General features: G+C 40.5%; 1 protein-coding gene and 1 long non-coding RNA gene across 3 annotated transcripts; both read right to left on the reverse strand.

Moving 5' to 3' along the window:
- Window positions 1-1023: 1023 nt before the first annotated feature.
- On the reverse strand, window positions 1024-9165 carry LOC118231582. Of its 2 annotated transcripts, XR_004766102.1 has the most exons (7): window positions 8224-9165; window positions 4426-4497; window positions 3845-3940; window positions 2555-2626; window positions 1964-2059; window positions 1260-1284; window positions 1024-1061 (listed from the first exon to the last, which is right to left on the reverse strand). It is a non-coding gene; the product is annotated as an uncharacterized LOC118231582 (long non-coding RNA). The 2 variants fall into 2 exon arrangements; XR_004766101.1 differs by lacking the exon at window positions 1024-1061 and having other exon boundaries at window positions 1133-1284.
- Window positions 9166-9860: 695 nt separating this feature from the next.
- Window positions 9861-14761, reverse strand: LOC118231578 (interferon alpha-inducible protein 27-like protein 2). Its single transcript, XM_035425521.1, has 5 exons — window positions 14615-14761; window positions 12523-12547; window positions 12286-12324; window positions 11280-11441; window positions 9861-10751 (listed from the first exon to the last, which is right to left on the reverse strand). The coding sequence occupies exons 2-5, from the start codon at window positions 12524-12526 to the stop codon at window positions 10675-10677; spliced, it is 282 nt and encodes a 93-aa protein (XP_035281412.1). The 5' UTR covers window positions 12527-12547; window positions 14615-14761; the 3' UTR covers window positions 9861-10674.
- Between the last annotated feature and the right edge of the window lie 1847 nt (window positions 14762-16608).

Consider the following 16608-nt stretch of genomic DNA (forward strand, 5'->3'; position numbering starts at 1 on the left):
GTTTGGCCAGTTCGTAAATCATGAAAATCTCTTTGAAAAAAATGTTTGTACCAAAAAATTGTAACACTCATTTTGGCTGAATCCAAGCTGAACACAAAAAGCCCTTTGAAGGCCTGGTGGATCATAGAGGAAGATAATAAACAAGCAAAACTTATACATATTATTGTGACTCTTTAGGGAGTGGACTTCTCTTCCTTCCATACCTACTGACTGTAGAGCGGCCACCAAACCACCAGCAGCTATTCCGCCCCCATTGGCTACCGCCGCTGCTGACATCATGGAGGAGGCGATGGATCCGGCCGCAACACCGGCAGCTGTGAAGCCCGCTAATCCTACAACCGCTGGAATCGCAACGGTGGCCGTACCTGCGCACAAAGAGACGTCCAGGTGTAGGTGTAGGTTATTTTTCCAGGCACAATAACATAAGCTAGAAAAGTTAACATTTTGTGAAGAATATGTAAATTTGCTCGCTTAAAGAGTATAAATTACTAGCTCTGCTATGGTAGCAGCAGTATATAATTTCAAAGATGTATTAGGGTGTTACTAGGGTCTTATTAGGTGGTTCCTAGTGTCTTTCTATGCTGTTGCTAGGGTGTTGAAGGTGATTGCCAGGGTCTTACTAGGCAGTTGCTAAGGTGGACTAGGTGGTGTTCAGGGTCTTACTATGTGGTTGCTAATGTCTTGCTAGGTGATTTCTATGGTCTTAAATGTAAAAAAAAAAAAAAAAAAATTAAATGTCTCAAAAACCATAAAATATATCAAAAAGTTGAATAGAAGCATGCTAGAGCATGCCTCAGTAGTCCAAAAACTGTAGGAGGAGATAGGTCTACAAAAATGTTCAGAACAAAAATAATAATAAGTATGGATGAGAGGGAGAGAGAGGGATAGAGAGATAGCGAGAGAGAGAGAGATAGAGAGAGAGAGAGAGAGAGAGAGAGATAGCGAGAGAGAGAGAGAGAGAGAGAGAGAGAGAGAGAGATGCCTAAAATAAACGTCCCAAATATTTCCTTGGTGATACGTACCAGCGCCAAGTGCGGCGCCAAATGCTAATCCAAGGAGTCCTAGAGAAAGAAATGCAATGCAATTTTGCAAGACAAACATTTATGATAATGCAGATAAATTATTTGGCATGGTTTCAGTCTATTCTCTAATACAGTATTGAGCCCCAGTCATACTTAGCAATTAACATGGTGCTGGAACAAAATCTGAAAACCTTTATCTGTTTCTGTCATTCTGTATTAAAGTAATAGGATACTCACCCATGGTGCTGAGAAGGGTGTTGGTCTGAAATATGAAAATCAGTGTCTTTCATTGATACAGTAGGAATCCAAATATTTAGCAATTAATACAGCTCTTCTAATTAGACCCTCTGCCGTGTTATCATCACTGCATGAGAATCAGCTGTGACGGTAGCTTAAACACGTTGCATTAAACCCATTACAGAGGATGCCTGTCTAGCTTTGTGAGCCGTTCATGAGTATATTGAACTGATATGCGGCTAAAATTACTTTCTAAATTTGGATCTTAACAAGCATTTTCCCTTCAAGCCTTTATAATTTTACGTCTTTATTAAAAATGCAGTTGTCCGTACAGTATCATTGCATTCGTGCCATATTGAAATATTAAAATATTATGTTCAAAAGTACAGAAAACATCTGGATTGCTCAGGAGTTCAAAATGTGTGATGAAGGTTCTCTTTTGTAGGCAATACAATGTATCAAAGAAGAAAGGCACAAGCCACTCTCCTGTCTAGAATAATGTATAAAAAGCCTTTAACATGATCGCTCTCTCATGATTGAATATTTGAAATGATGTAAAAGAAGAACTATCTTCCTCTCTGAAATAACATAATAAATGCAAAAAAATTCAATAACTTTTAGTTATAAATGTGCTGTATCTGCAAATTCTCAGTGGTGTTCCCACAGAAGTGTACATTTATATTTATATTTAAGTCAGAACTTACCTGCTGTGGAGGACAGTAACTTTGTGTGTGAGGTGGAAAGTTCCAGCTGATGGTCCTTTATATAGTCTAATGAGTCTGGCTGGGAGAGGCCAGAGACTGTGTTAACAGAGAAAGAAAAGTGAAACTGAGTGATTTCACCAAGCTCTCTCTCTGCTGTTCCACAAGCAGAAAATACAGACACACACTGGTACACACACACACTTAAACTGGTACACACACACTTACACTGGTACACACACATACTTACACTGGTACCTGCACACACACTTAAACTGGTACACACACACTTAAACTGGTACACACACGCTTACACTGGTACACACACTGGCACACACACGCTTACACTGGTACACACACTGGCACACACACACACTTACACTGGTACACACACTGGCACACACACACACACTTACACTGGCACACACTCACACATGTACACTGGTACACACACACTTACACTGGCACACACTCACACATGTACACTGGTACACACACACACTTACACTGGTACACACACACTTACACTGGCACACACTCACACATGTACACTGGTACACACACACACTTACACTGGTACACACATACACTTACACTGGTAAACAGTGGTGAACTGGGTTTACAATGAAAAGGTTGTGGGTTTGATCCCCTGCTGCTGTTGTATCCCTGTTGGCAAAACACTGAAGCTGCTTTAGCTCAAAATACTCCACAGTGGTCCTCCATATTGTTTGGGACAAAGACATATTTTCTCTTGATTTGGCTGTGTTCCGCAATTTTAGATTTGTAATTTTTTTATTTGACATGTGATTAAAATGCAGATAATCAGCTCTTATTAAAAGGTTTTTTTTTCACTTGGTTTCACCAAGATACAATATTGCCCCACAGTCATGTTGGTGGAATTTTATTCCAGTACAGCATCAGTAGAGTACATCCTCCCAATCACATGTAAGAACACATAACAGCAACACACAGTAAGTCCAAGTTACACTTCTCTTGAAGTGTTTCACTTCAACAGAAACGGAACTGGACAGCTAGCATTCATATGGGGATACACTTCTAAAAAACAAAGAAAACACATTCCAGCATGCTGACGGGTCAGTTATGTCCTGATGCCAGTCCAAAAAACGTGACAGAAATGACAGAAACCTAGAACAATGACAATGACCAAAGCCAAGAATAAAGGCAATTAGTGGTGAAAATAGGTGTGCGGGTGTGTGTGCGTAGGTGCAGGTGTGTATGTGTACGGTATGTATGTAAATGAACAGGTGTGTCCCAGCATAATTAGACCCTCTGCCGTGTTATCATCACTGCATGAGAATCAGCTGTGACGGTAGCTTAAACACGTTGCATAAAACCCATTACAGAGGATGCCTGTCCAGCTTTGTGAGCCGTTCATGAGTATATTGAACTGATATGCGGCTAAAATTACTTTCTAAATTTGGATCTTAACAAGCATTTTCCCTTCAAGCCTTTATAATTTTACGTCGTTATTAAAAATGCAGTTGTCCGTACAGTATCATTGCATTCGTGCCATATTGAAATATTAAAATATTATGTTCAAAAGTACAGAAAACATCTGGATTGCTCAGGAGTTCAAAATGTGTGATGAAGGTTCTCTTTTGTAGGCAATACAATGTATCAAAGAAGAAAGGCACAAGCCACTCTCCTGTTTAGAATAATGTATAAAAAGCCTTTAACATGATGGCACTCTCATGATTGAATATTTGAAATGATGTAAAAGAAGAGCTATCTTCCTCTCTGAAATAACATAATAAATGCAAAAAAATTCAATAACTTTTAGTTATAAATGTGCTGTATCTGCAAATTCTCAGTGGTGTTCCCACAGAAGTGTACATTTATATTTATATTTAAGTCAGAACTTACCTGCTGTGGAGGACAGTAACTTTGTGTGTGAGGTGGAAAGTTCCAGCTGATGGTCCTTTATATAGTCTAATGAGTCTGGCTGGGAGAGGCCAGAGACTGTGTTAACAGAGAAAGAAAAGTGAAACTGAGTGATTTCACCAAGCTCTCTCTCTGCTGTTCCACAAGCAGAAAATACAGACACACACTGGTACACACACACACTTAAACTGGTACACACACACTTACACTGGTACACACACATACTTACACTGGTACCTGCACACACACTTAAACTGGTACACACACGCTTACACTGGTACACACACTGGCACACACACGCTTACACTGGTACACACACTGGCACACACACACACTTACACTGGTACACACACTGGCACACACACACACACACACTTACACTGGTACACACACTGGCACACACACACACTTACACTGGTACACACACTGGCACACACACACACACTTACACTGGCACACACACACACATGTACACTGGTACACACACACACTTACACTGGCACACACTTACACATGTACACTGGTACACACACACACTTACACTGGTACACACATACACTTACACTGGTAAACAGTGGTGAACTGGGTTTACAATGAAAAGGTTGTGGGTTTGATCCCCTGCTGCTGTTGTATCCCTGTTGGCAAAACACTGAAGCTGCTTTAGCTCAAAATACTCCACAGTGGTCCTCCATATTGTTTGGGACAAAGACATATTTTCTCTTGATTTGGCTGTGTTCCGCAATTTTAGATTTGTAATTTTTTTATTTGACATGTGATTAAAATGCAGATAATCAGCTCTTATTAAAAGGTTTTTTTCACTTGGTTTCACCAAGATACAATATTGCCCCACAGTCATGTTGGTGGAATTTTATTCCAGTACAGCATCAGTAGAGTACATCCTCCCAATCACATGTAAGAACACATAACAGCAACACACAGTAAGTCCAAGTTATACTTCTCTTGAAGTGTTTCACTTCAAGAGAAACGGAACTGGACAGCTAACATTCATATGGGGATACACCTCTAAAAAACAAAGAAAACACATTCCAGCATGCTGACGGTTCAGTTATGTCCTGATGCCAGTCCAAAAAACGTGACAGAAATGACAGAAACCTAGATCAATGACAATGACCAAAGCCAAGAATAAAGGCAATTAGTGGTGAAAATAGGTGTGCGGGTGTGTGTGCGTAGGTGCAGGTGTTTATGTGTACGGTATGTATGTAAATGAACAATTGTGTCCCAGCATACCTCAAACTCTTAGGATTCCATACCTTAAGACCTTAAGATGACAGGAGAGGGTTCATTTCCTTATAACAGTTTCCAAATAGATGTACTGTATTATAGATTAGCCTGAACCAATAATAATATATAAAAGGGAAGTGACGCATGTACTGTATCAAAGTGAGCCTCCGCCCCATAAGAAGTGGGCCTGTCTTTACTTTTGAGTGGGCCTTTGAGACTTCCATCCAGCGCCCCCCCCCCCCCCCCCCAGCCCCCCCCGCCGCCCGCATCCCATGCCCACTCTACTCTTCACCAGTGCATAGTTAATTAATGATCAGTGAGGACCCAAGGAGTACCGATTTCTTCCCTTTTATATTTACTATTATTAATGGTTCAGGTAATTATTATCATTATTGACCCTATGACCTTAAAATGTCTTTTATTGTAGTGACATTAAATATTGATATTTGGAGAGCTTTTTGGGGGGACAGCTTTGGATATTATGGGAACGTTTGTGAGCTAAACTCAGCAGTGACACTGACTTCCACTTTATTTCGGTATTTCTCGACCAGAATGTCCAACATAGTGCCTGTAGGTGTATTAAAGTACATTTTCAAATGTGGCCAGATGGTGGCGCTAATGGAAGGGTACAAAAGAGCATTCTGAGATGGTCTGTTTGATCCCTAACATATCTGCAGTTTTACTGCAAAAACCTCAGACATCGAGTATGTTGATGCCATAAGACAGGGTCCTTTCCAGGAAGTTGGGGCCTTACACGCAGTGTGTATCTTGCGTATGGACTGGACGGCACTAGGCACATGGAGAAAAAGCTTCATGTGTGCAGGCTCTATTGCGATCCTACTCGTTGCAGCTTAATTCTCACTAAAAATGGCATTTATCCATTACGTAAAACTGAATTTTCAACGACCTGAGTTGTTCAGTTCTGAACAGTAAACTACAATTGGTTCGTATTTACGCTAAATCCTTTGTTCAGTAGTGCTCCTACTGTCTTCATTTTACTAACAAGTCTCTCATGTGATACATTATCAAATGCCTTTTGAAAATCTTAGTAGATAATATCTAATACCTTGCTATAATCAAAACACTTGGTAGCTTCTTCAAAGAATACCAGAAGGTTTGTCAGACATGACCTTCCCTTACAAAAACCATGCTGGCTATCCCTTAGGATGTTGCTATTTTCAAGAAATACTTCCAACTTGTCTCTAATGATAAATTCCAGTATTTTACATATTATGCAAGTTAAATTTGCAGGCCGGTAGTTTCCTGAATATGCCAGCAGCCGTACCACCACGCACTCTGCTCCTGCTGACTGGCTGAAGCTAAGCAGGTGTGGGCTTGGTTAGTACTTGGATGGGAGACCACCAGGGAATTCTGAGTTGCTGCTGGAAGTGGTGTTGGTGGGCCAGCAGGGGGCAATCTTCCCTCTGGTCAAATAAACCCCAATGCCCCAGTGCAGTGACGGGGACACTGTGCTGTAGGAGATGCCGTCTTTCGGACGAGACGTTAAACCGAGGTCCTGACTCACTGTGGTCATTAAAGATCCCATGACACTATTCGCAAAGAGTAGGGGGTTCCCCGGTGTCCTGGCTAAAATCCCAGATCTGGCTCTCACAAAAACTTGCCACCTAATCATCCCCTGATTTAATTGGCTAAAAAAAAATGTTCTCTCCCTTCAGTGGAGCTGCTGAGTGGCCAACAATAGAGGATGGTGGTTGTACTGGGCAGCTCCCAGGTGTGAATGTGTATGAGTGTGAAGCAGGGCGTTCCTGCAAAAGAGCATTCGTGCTCAGCGAACCTACCCTGGGTAAATAAAGGTTAAAGGAATACCATCAGGACCTGCTGCCTTGTTTGTCTTTAGACTGCCTTGTTTGTCAATGATAATGTGCATCATCGAAAGATGTAAAGGGAAGCTTAAAGCTGGAGTAGGCAATTTTTATGCTAGAATATTTTTTATCATATATAAATGTCAAGATACCATTAGAAAATGCTGATTGTGTAAAGGGTTTAAATGGGGTGTTATTCTTGGGTAGTTTGTGTGGAGCTCTGGATCACTACGTTACATGTGGCAGTGTACCTGTTTTGTATTTAGACTTATTGTAAATTTTAAAATAATAGCCTTAACTTATGTATTTTAACTGTAATTGAATTAAAGGATTTATTTGTGCATATTTGTGTCTTCAGCTGGCTTATATAAAACAGTGACAACCATCCAGAAGTATGGATGAGGGGTGAGCAGCTAAGTTGCTAACATTGGCTGTGGTTCTACCTGACCGGCAGTGATATTAGGCCAGAGTATCATTCTAATTATCCATGTTAACTTGGTTTCTGTGGTTAGAATTCATTTAGAACACTCACCAATTTTGCACTGTAAAAATTTTTATTTAAAATATCACAGTTTCCCTGCTGCCGTAAGGAAGTGGTCTTGTAACCACCGCCCTTGTACCCTTGAGCAAAGTACTTAACCTGCATTGCTTCAATGTATATCCAGCTGTATAAATGGATGCAATGTAAATGCTATACTATATATGTAATGAAGCTCTTGGTGGTTAGGAGTTTGTCAACAATATGGGGTGTCTGGTCAGGACACGGAGGCAGGAAATTCTTTTGGGGGGTTTATTATAAATGGAATGCAAATACACAGGCACAGGCAATCTCTGGTCTCCTCTTAGGTTTAAATCAGGTGGGTGTGCATCTGTGTGTGTGTGTGTGTGTGTGTGGTTCTAAATAAGGAAAAAGAAATACAGTTAGCCTACTTCTACACTTATTATCAGCTGTATATTATATAGGCTACATAAATCTCTCTATCACCCCTAGGTATCAAATATTATTTAACTAGCATCACGGTTAGAAATCTTGAATATCAGCTATACAATAACAGGAAATAAACGGTGCTAATCACGTAGCTTACTAAACACAACGGAATATTCTACCGTATGTAGATGCACTGTCGCGAGGAATAACACTCTAATGTACCTATCATAAATCGCCAATCTGTGGTAAATGTTAACGGAATACTCCTGATAAAACTTAAACATTATGCTATACAAATTACTATCAGACAATGGATTCACTAATAATCTAAACTAAATATCCTTGACGATACAGAAAGGTGTACTTACTGCCGTTTATTGACGCACACAAAGGAAACTTAACTCGCTAGAAATGACCGTTGAACTGACTAACTTTGCACAAAATTAACCGCGGCAAGTGCGAGCCGTAAACAAAAGGGGCGTTGCCAGCAACAGGTTAGGTCTTCACTGTTCATACTCTGCGCCTTTTGCACAATATACTTTGCTCTGGATGAGAGCGTCTGCTAAATGCCTGTAATGTAGATGTTATCTGAACATCAGCGTAAAAAAATTACAAGTTACTCACACATTCAAAGCACTGTCTATAAATCATTATTTCAAACTTGCAAACTCTAGGCCTGCCATTGAAGCTACTGATATCAAAATTAGGCCAAGTTACAATATTGGCTGTCTTAGCTCACACAAATTGAACAACCTATACTCCAAAGCAGTGCCACCCTGTGTTTCCTAAATTTCAGGTAACTTGGCCTTGCATTTTTTCATCTTACCATCTGAAGAGAATGTGGTCATTCAAAATGTATGTGTCACATGAAAGTGTCCAATGGCAATAATTTATAGAGGAAATAATCAGCAATTGAGCTGTCACAGCTAAAATGTCTTACATATGACAACACTACACATATGTTTGAATAATCGTCTACATTGAGTGTTTTGGGTGAATGAGAGGCACATTGTAAATAAAAAGCATGATTATTATTGTTGTTGTTGTTAGTAGTAGTAGTAGTAGTAGTTCTTGTTGTAATGTTGTTAAGGAAATTGTTAACAAATAAGATATTTTTTTATTTGACAATGTAGAAGAAATTCTATGATTGTAGGTATTTGGGTAAACTTTGTTTGATCCACAAGCATACAAGACGTTAATGGGGCAAGCATAAACCAGTGTGTGTAAGTGTATCTGTGTAACTGTATACAGGCTATGGTTGACAGGAGCGTGGGCGTTAGCAAAAAAAGTTTCAAAATCTGATTGGCTTGACCAGACTTGCAGATTGGCTCTGCAGAAAAAAATACTATCTATTGGTTTTTTTTTTTTTACAAATCATGCTGCAAAGATTGTCAGAACAATCAACAAATAAATGCAAGCTATCAGTTACATTTTTTTATGAATCACCTGAATTTATTTTTTGTTGGCTACCTTTGTAAGAAGGTAAATTTCAGCAGTGATTGAATGTAGGTAAATCGCAGCAGTGTTTGGCTGACAAAACAAAGAAGATAACAGTGACTGCGGCTTAGTGAATTTGTTATTTATTTAAACAGATTGTCAACTAACTGTTTTACGAAGGTTGTTTTTTTTTACAGCTTTCAAAATTGCTTTTTGTGCTAACTGAAATATAGACACACTTACACTGGTACACACACACTTAAACTGGTACACACACTGGAACACACACACACTTAGGCTGGTATATATACACATTACACTGGCACACACTCACACATGTACACTGGTAACCACACTGGCACACACTCACACATGTACACTGGTAACCACACTGGCACACACACACACTTACACTGGTAACCACAATGGCACACACACACACTTACACTGGTAACCACACTGGCACACACACACACTTACACTGGTAACCACACTGGTGAACAAACACACTCACACTGATAAACACTTTTTTCACTTGGTTTCACCAAGATACAATATTGCCCCACAGTCATGTTGGTGGAATTTTATTCCAGTACAGCATCAGTAGAGTACATCCTCCCAATCACATGTAAGAACACATAACAGCAACACACAGTAAGTCCAAGTTACACTTCTCTTGAAGTGTTTCACTTCAAGAGAAACGGAACTGGACAGCTAGCATTCATATGGGGATACACCTCTAAAAAACAAAGAAAACACATTCCAGCATGCTGACGGGTCAGTTATGTCCTGATGCCAGTCCAAAAAGCGTGACAGAAAAATGACAGAAACCTAGAACAATGACAATGACCAAAGCCAAGAATAAAGGCAATTAGTGGTGAAAATAGGTGTGCGGGTGTGTGTGCGTAGGTGCAGGTGTGTATGTGTACGGTATGTATGTAAATGAACAGGTGTGTCCCAGCATACCTCAAACTCTTAGGATTCCATACCTTAAGACCTTAAGATGGCAGGAGAGGGTTAATTTCGTAATTTACGCTAAATCCTTTGTTCAGTAGTGCTCCTACTGTCTTCATTTTACTAACAAGTCTCTCATGTGATACATTATCAAATGCCTTTTGAAAATCTTAGTAGATACTGTGTTTGGCTGACAAAACAAAGATAACAGTGACTGCGGCTTAGTGAATTTGTTATTTATTTAAACAGAACAACATTACACTATTGTCAACTAACTGTTTTACGAAGGTTGTTTCTGTTACAAAATTGCTTTTTGTGCTAACTGCATGCATTTTCCTAAATATTTTTTAGTTTGGGATCAAAGGGCACGCTGGGCTGGGCTGGTGAGTCCACCTCAGGGATGGATCCAGGGGGTCGCAGGCCGAGGGTTAGATCAGGATGGCTCCGATAGTCGCCCCGGCACTGGACAGTGCTGCAGAGGCTGCGGTAGAGAGTCCTGCTGCCCCTGTCAATCAAACACAACGTCCTCCATCAGGGATTTTAGAGGTTTTGATCACAGTTTTTTTTAAATGCTGGCCGATTTGCTGCAGCCCACACCGTCACTTCAAGAGAGTGCAGACAAGCAAGTAACAGATACCAGACCATGGGGCCCATCCACACACTGGAACAGTGTCTTAACAGATACCAGACCATGGGGCCCATCCACACACTGGAACTTAACAGATAGTTGACCATGATATCTCAGATCACACACAGAGGCCTAAATTTGAACATCATTGTTCCTGAATTTTGGCTAATTAAGCGCATGTTTCTGTTTTACACGCACAGTTTGGCCAGTTCGTGAATCATGAAAAACTCTTTGAAAAAAATGTTTGTACCAAAAAATTGTAACACTCATTTTGGCTGAATCCAAGCTGAACACAAAAAGCCCTTTGAAGGCCTTGTGGATCAGAGAGGAAGATAATAAAGAAGCAAAACGAATTATATTTTTTTGCGACTCTCTTTAGGGAGTGGACTTCTCTTCCTTCCATACCTATTGACTGTAGAACAGCCACCGCAGATCCAGTAGCCACTGCGCCCCCATTGGCTACCGCCGCTGCTGACATCATGGAGGAGGCGACGGATCCGGCCGCAACACCGGCAGCTGTGAAGCCCGCTAGTCCTACAACCGCTGGAATCGCAACGGTGGCCGTACCTGCGCACAAAGAGACGTCCAGGTGTAGGTGTGCATTTTGGTAAAACCGGGAAATGGTGACAGGTTTTCCCAGACGTGAAAACAGTAAACCCGCCCAATCAGACCCTCAAACCCGCCCAATCAGACCCCCAAACCCACCCAATCAGAGCCTCAAACCCGCCCAATCAGAGCCTCAAACCCGCCCAATCAGAGCCTCAAAACCACCCAATCAGACCCTCAAACCCACCCAATCAGACCCTCAAACCCGCCCAATCAGAGCCTCAAACCCACCCAATCAGACCCTCAAACCCGCCCAATCAGAGCCTCAAACCCACCCAATCAGACCCTCAAACCCGCCCAATCAGACCCTCAAACCCACCCAATCAGACCCTCAAACCCGTCCAATCAGACCTTCAAACCCACCCAATTAAAAAAAAATAAAAAATACAAACAATACATTAACTAAATGTTTTGGATATACATGTGTTTTGGATATACATATATATATATATATATATATATATATATATATATATATTATATATATATATATTAAAAAGTTTAATAGAAGCATGCTAGAGCAAAAAAAAAAAAAAAAATAGAACATTTTTATATATAGTATGTCTCAGTAGTGCAAAAACTGTAGAAGGTTTGGTCTACAAAAAATGCCCAGAACAAAAATAATAATAAGTATGGATGAAAGAGAGAGAGAGAGAGAGCGAGAGAGAGATAGCGAGAGAGAGGGAGAGAGAGAGAGAGAGAGATAGCGAGAGAGAGAAATAGCGAGAGAGAGAGAGAGAGAGAGAGAGAGAGAGAGAGAGATGCCTAAAATAAACATCCCAAATATTTCCTTGGTGATACGTACCAACACCGAGTGCGGCCCCAAGTGCTATTCCAAGAAGACCTAGAGAAAGAAATGCAATGCAATTTTGCAAGACAAACATTTATGATAATGCAGATAAATAATCTGGCATGGTTTCAGTCTATTCTCTAATACAGTATTGAGCCCCAGTCATACTTAGCAATTAACATGGTGCTGGAACAAAATCTGAAAACCTTTATCTGTTTCTGTCATTCTGTATTAAAGTAATAGGATACTCACCCATGGTGCTGAGAAGGGTGTTGGTCTGAAACATGAAAATCAGTGTCTTTCATTGATACAGTAGGAATCCAAATATTTAGCAATTAATACAGCTCTTCTAATTAGACCCTCTGCCGTGTTATCATCACTGCATGAGAATCAGCTGTGACGGTAGCTTAAACACGTTGCAGAAAACCCATTACAGAGGATGCCTGTCCAGCTTTGTGAGCCGTTCATGAGTATATTGAACTGATATGCGGCTAAAATTACTTTCTAAATTTGGATCTTAACAAGCATTTTCCCTTCAAGCCTTTATAATTTTACATCTTTATTAAATATGCAGTTGTCCGTACAGTATCATTGCATTCGTGCCATATTGAAATATTAAAATATTATGTTCAAAAGTACATAAAACATCTGGATTGCTCAGGAGTTCAAAATGTGTGATGAAGGTTCTCTTTTGTAGGGAATACATGTCATGGGTCTGGGGTGCAGTGGCCTTGTGCTGCCACTAGAAGGCATCTGGCGTCTAGGAATTTCTTAATTTGTTTTAGGTTCCCGTTTATTTTCACCTGGGGAGGTGCCTTTATGAGCGCTGACAGAACAGCCATCAGCGCTTCTGTGTTAAATCCCTTTTTCACAAAGCTGGTAAGGTATAGGTGCTCGGTGGACTCTGTACAGAATTGTGTTTGTGGGTGATTCTGTGTCCTCTTTTAAAGGCGTTCAGTCTCTTAGCGCAGTGAGCGCATTCTGACGCCTTAGGGTATTTATACTTTTATTTTGAGCTTGTGTGAGCCGTTGGGTATTGGGACATTGTCCCTGGTATTGTATTTTGTTTGTGTCTTTCTGAGCTGCGTCTCAGGCTTTTTCTTTTCGCTGAGTAATTTTGCTACTCAGTTGTCTTTATTTTTTAAGACCAGTTTTGGGTTTGGGACCGGAGCTTCGCCTCTGTACCACTGGTCCCTTTTCTTTTTCGCCCTGGTTTGTACGGGTAGTTGTTGGTTTCTCGAGCCAGTTTAACGGCTGGACAAGGTTGTCCTTCGGAGTCCTTTTTTATTCCGTGTTTTCTTTTGGTTTATGATCCTGTGTGTGCGGGAGTTTCTCTCCCAAGGATCTTATTTTGTGTTATTTTCTGGTGTTCCCTTTCCTTTGTCCTTCGGGACTTTGTGGTTAACGCTTCCTGTAGCGTTAGCTTTTCGTTCCCCTGTATTAGTCGGTTCTCCGACACCCCCCCACACCCACCCCACCCCACCATTATAATACAATGTATCAAAGAAGAAAGGCACAAGGCACTCTCCTGTCCAGAATAATGTATAAAAAGCCTTTAACATGATAGCACTCATGACTGAATATTTGAAATGATGATGTAAAAAAAGAGCTGCCGTTCGTGCGTGGCGGAAAAAATAGCCTCAGGGCATGGCGTGGGGCTCTCCCTTCTGCTGCCTGCACCAGTTAATAACACACAGCTACACCGAGGACCGGCAAACGCTCGGGTGGCGATGGAAGAATCAGACCACCGGAAGGGAAGTAAACAGTCGAGGAAAAGATAGTCGATGTGTAAGAATAACAGAACGTTCGTACTGTACTAACAGAACGTTCTTACTGTACTTGGTGTAGGCTGCCTGTGCGATTGTGTTCTGAAGCAGGCTGGTTTTTTTTTCCAGCTACGCATGGGCTGTAGAACTTCTTTATATCATTTTAAATGTTTCATCATGAAACAGCCATCATGTTAAAGGCTTTTTATATTTTTTTACAGAGAGAAAAGTGCCCTGAATTTTTCCTCTTTGATGAAATATAATTTGCAAAGCAAATTTATGTATATTCACATTATAGATGCAAGAGACCCTTTTACTTCAACTTCTTTGAATGCTCATTTAATTCTCATTTACATTGTACATAATATCTTTTCATTTAAAGTGAATACTACATTTGCAATATTTCATATGGATATACCTCTGACATACGGCATACACAGAAAACAGTATATACAGTACCAATAAATAACATAACAGATGCAACAAAATTTAAAAAATTTAGTTATATATGTGCTGTATCTTCAAATTCTAAGTGGAGTTCCCATGAAGTGCACATTTATATTTAAGTAAGAACTTACCTGAGCTCTGTGGAGGACAGTAGCTTGGTGTGTGAGGTGGAAAGTGCAAGCTGATGGTCCTTTATATAGTCCAATAACTCAGGCTGGGAGAGGCTAGAGGCTGCTTTTACAGAGAAAGGAAAGTGAAACTGACTGATTTCCCCAAGCTCTCCCTCTGCTGTTCCACAGGCAGCAAATACAGACACACACTGGTACACACTCACATGTACACTGGTGCACACACACACACATGCACACACACTTACACTGGTACACACACACACATATACACACACGCACACACACACTTACACTGGTACACACACACACATATACACACACACTTACACTGGTAAACAGTGGCAAACTGGGTTTACAATGGAAAGGTTGTGGGTTTGATCCCCTTCTGGGCTACTGCTGCTATTGTATCCCTGTTGGCAAAACACTGAAGCTGCTTTAGCTCAAAATACTCCACAGTGGTCCTCCATATTGTTTGGGACAAAGACATATTTTCTCTTGATTTGGCTGTGTTCCGCAATTTTAGATTTGTAATTTTTTTATTTTAAACGTGATTAAAATGCAGATAATCAGCTCTTATTAAAAGGTATTTTTATTCACTTGGTTTCATCAAGATACAGTATTGCCCCACAGTCATGTTGGTGGAATTTTATTCCAGTACAGCATCAGTACAGTACATCCTCCCAATCACATGTAAGAACACATAACAGCAACACACAGTAAGTCCAAGTTGCATATTCCACATAGAAATATGATGCAGAAATATGAACATAAACGCTTTGCATTTTTTTGAAACAATGTAATTGGTGTGAGTTGCTGTGGATAAAAGTGTTGGCTAAATGCTCAAATGCTATGCAGGGTGAGGAGATGTTCTCATGTAGCGTTAAATGATGAGAGGACATAAAGAGAAACAGCAGCGTTAAAATGTGACCCAGCTGCATGCTGTCCTGAGGCTTCACACACCTCGTGTGTTTCACTTTAAGAGAAACAGAACTGGACAGCTAGCATTCATATGGGGATACATATGGGGGAGGGGGGTGGGGTTTGTTTATTTATGTTATTTATTTAGCTGTTGTTTATTGTATATTATCCTGTATTGTCTTGGATATTTCTGTTTTTTGTGTCTTCTACACTCCAACTGATCTATGTATATATTGTTTTGTTTATCCAAAAAAAAAATTTGATCACAAAAAAAAGAAGGAAAACATATTCAGCCTCTGTGATTTCTGTGATTCCAGCACACCCATGGTTTAGTTATTTCCCGATTTCCTGTTATTCCAGCACACCCATGGTTTAATTATTTCCCGATTTCCTGTTATTCCAGCACACCCATGGTTTAGTTATTTCCCGATTTCCTGTTATTCCAGCACACCCATGGTTTAATTATTTCCCGATTTCCTGTTATTCCAGCACACCCATGGTTTAATTATTTTCTGATTTCCTGTTATTCCAACTTGGGGGCTGATAATGTCCAGTTCATTCCCAAATTTGGAACGGGCAAATTGTCTGCAACAACAACGACATTCACGGCGCAAACCACCGCTGCTGACTTGGGAGAGAGTAGAGATCGGCCAGCTGCTTCTTTACACACCGCAGACTACAGCCAAGCTTGCATAGAGCCGCCCGAGCCATCCTGCAGCCCCACAGGCACTGATAACACGTAGCAAGCTGTCATGTGATCAAATAGCTGTTATGCACTTGGAACTGTTAGTTATTTCCCGATGCCAGTTTGGCTGGGAGAAACGGCATTTCGTTCTAATGTATGAGAGTACTGAGGAATGACAAATAAAGAAATCTTGAATAATTTTTAAATTGGAAAGTCATTTTCAAAGCTTTTTCAAGTTTTTTTTTTAAAGAGCACTTGTGTGCATTAGGTGATTATATAGAGATTAAAATAAGTGCATTAAGCTGTTCTCCACCTGCACCAGTAAAATGTCTTTGTGAGAAAGGGGATGAGGCAGGGTCATTGTAAAGTTGAACCCCCGCATAAAGGGATC

The sequence above is a fragment of the Anguilla anguilla genome, chromosome 1, assembly GCF_013347855.1.
Source record: "Anguilla anguilla isolate fAngAng1 chromosome 1, fAngAng1.pri, whole genome shotgun sequence".
NCBI lineage: Eukaryota > Metazoa > Chordata > Actinopteri > Anguilliformes > Anguillidae > Anguilla > Anguilla anguilla.

Excerpts from the sequence above, each read along its gene's own strand:
- LOC118231578 (XM_035425521.1), bottom strand. Across the intron at positions 11,442-12,285 it reads TGGGGCCGCACTCGGTGTTG|GTACGGCCACCGTTGCGATT; the intron begins GTACGTATCACC and ends CTTTGTGCGCAG. Across the intron at positions 10,752-11,279 it reads GGCTGTTCTACAGTCAATAG|GGGCAGCAGGACTCTCTACC; the intron begins GTATGGAAGGAA and ends TTTGATTGACAG.